The sequence below is a fragment of the Hipposideros armiger genome, unplaced genomic scaffold, assembly GCF_001890085.2.
Source record: "Hipposideros armiger isolate ML-2016 unplaced genomic scaffold, ASM189008v1 scaffold_216, whole genome shotgun sequence".
NCBI classification, from domain to species: Eukaryota; Metazoa; Chordata; class Mammalia; order Chiroptera; family Hipposideridae; genus Hipposideros; species Hipposideros armiger.
Window position 1 is genome coordinate 1,427,053 of NW_017731566.1, and position 2,280 is coordinate 1,429,332.

The following is a 2,280-nucleotide window of genomic DNA, read 5'->3' on the forward strand; positions in this document are numbered from 1 at the left end:
AACTATATTCTTTTATTTGCAGGAATTAGGATTATATGGACTTGAAGCCACTTTGATCCCTGTTTTATCATTTGAGTTTTTGTCTCTTCCCAGTTTCTCGGAGAAGGTAAGGTCCGTCAGTGTCTGAGCACTGTAATTTCTAAGTGTGACACATTTGGTTTCTGAGAATCCGCGCCAACCTAAGCCAGAAAAATTTTCTTACTTCCCTGATTTCAGTACCAAACTTCAAAATGGCAGCACAGCCTCACCTGGCTCCAGGGTTCAGCTGCTGTTGGGTTCTCTGCCTGAGCCTCCATCAGCTCCACCAAAAAGCCGCCCTGGCTTGGAGGAGGGGTTTTGTGAGGAGGCCCAGGAGAGCAGGTCGTGGGGAGGGCACCAGCCCTGCACCATTCTCAGCAGTGCAGACCTTTCATATTCATCCTCTCTGTTAGCCCACCCTGCCCGACCTGTGCAAAGTGGCCGCACAGGTGTTGGTTTTCCCGTGTTAGAGATTGAGGTCCCAGGTTGGGCAACTCGGCGGAGGCCTCCAGCAAGTAAGAGGCAGTCTCCCTACAGCATCAGCTCTGTGGCCAGGTGTGGGAGTGATCATATCACCAGGGACGATCCCAGTAAAGCCTTTCAGTTATTTCAGGGTAAAGAGTCAGTGCCCAGGCAACCCCACCACTGTGCACCCAGACACCTCAGGGTCTCTCCCCAGGAGCTCCTTTCTGGACAGTGGGCCAGGAGCCAGGGTGCTTTCATGGAACCAGGGTGCCTGGTCCTGCTCACTGGGCTCCACGGCGCATTAGCACCAGGTTCACCCTCGTGCTCTGCACGTCACAGGCATGCCCATCACTCTTTGGGAAGCTTCCTGTTTTCTTCTTTCGCGTTGAGCGGATATCAGTTCTTCATTCAGTCCTGCCGCCATTGAGCTGGCATTTCTCATGTTCCCATGCCCTGGCTTTGTGCGCAGAGGGAACGATGTAGGGGGCTCAAGTTGGCACGCTCTTCCGTAAGCAGCTTTAAAGGGGAACCAGAGACATCATCCTTTGAGATCATTTCCAGGACCTCGTGGTCAGAAAAACCCTGAGGTCCCCACAGGAGCCTGTCCCTCGGCACCAGCCAACCTGCTCCACGAGGGGTTTGCTGAGCCCCCCATCAGGCCCTGGTTGTGCAGTGAGCGCGGGCTTGGGGGTCCCCGGGGACACTCACCACTCGCCTCTCCACGCCTGTGTGCTTAATCTAGGAGGTGAGAGTTGTGCCCCCACCTCACAGGGAACTTGGACAACTCAGCAAAGGGTCCGTATGAAACAGCCCAGCACCTGGCTCAGAATAAATGCTCAGCAGGTCTTATCACTCTCATTTTCTTTGAAAATCAGGGCTTCAGTGTGGACAGGGCCCCTTGAATATTCAAGTTCTATCGCAGACGCAGGTCAGGTCTCCCCTCCTGCCGGCACCCTGCCCAAGCCCAGGCTGAGACCCATTGCCCCTCTCTGCCCTGGTTACACCCACCACGCTTCACTGTACCTGCCTGTGTCTCCCTCGACTGAGCTGCTTGAGGGAAATGCCAGGAATAATGGATCCACCTGTATTCCTAAAGGCCTAGGATAGGTCCAGGCCCTCGGTCAGCTCTCCGCAAATATTGAGCAGATGCTCAATAATATGGACGGACGGGTGAATGCACGGAATGAATCCGTTTGCCTGCTACGCCTCTGAGCATTTGGGATTCTGGGAAGTGGTGAGCTTAGCCTTCATATAAAATGCCGTTGTTGTTTGGTGTGCAGCTGTCTCACCCAGAAGGCTATGGAGGACTCATTTTTACCAGCCCCCGAGCAGCGGAAGCTGTGGAGCTGTGTTTGGAGGAAGACAGCAAAACTGAAGGTGAGGCGGGGCCTGCCGTGAGTTCCACTGGACTCGCCTTCACTCTGCCTTCTCCCCTTGGCGGTACTAGATTGCAGATACGGGTCCTTCAGGTGTGAAAAATTGCAGTCACTTTTAGCTCAGGGAGTATTGAGGCGCCAAGTTACTTCACATTTATGTGACCTTTGGCGGGAGCACAAAATGACCTTTCTTCTTAGGAGCTGTCGCTTGATGTCCCACACAAGGACATGTCAACCTGTGAGCCTCCTGACAGGAGTGGGCGCTTCGTGGTGCCATGTCACAGACCCACCTTGGGACACAGGAGACATTGCTGCCTCCTAAACTCCCAGATGGATGTCACTGAGCAGGCCTCTAAATGTTCACCTGCCAGGTGGTCACATCTCCCCTCAGTATATTGGCACCTGTCTCTTTCCTCAAACG

At 53.9% G+C, this 2,280-nt stretch overlaps 1 protein-coding gene across 1 annotated transcript in view; it reads left to right on the top strand.

Moving 5' to 3' along the window:
- Positions 1-2,280, top strand: part of UROS (uroporphyrinogen III synthase) — a 21,920-nt gene that overhangs the window by 2,914 nt on the left and 16,726 nt on the right. Inside the window, exons 3-4 of the mRNA XM_019654189.1 lie at positions 23-106; positions 1,764-1,860. Of these exons, the coding sequence (XP_019509734.1) occupies positions 23-106; positions 1,764-1,860 (181 nt within the window). The remainder of the gene's footprint in view (positions 1-22; positions 107-1,763; positions 1,861-2,280) is intronic.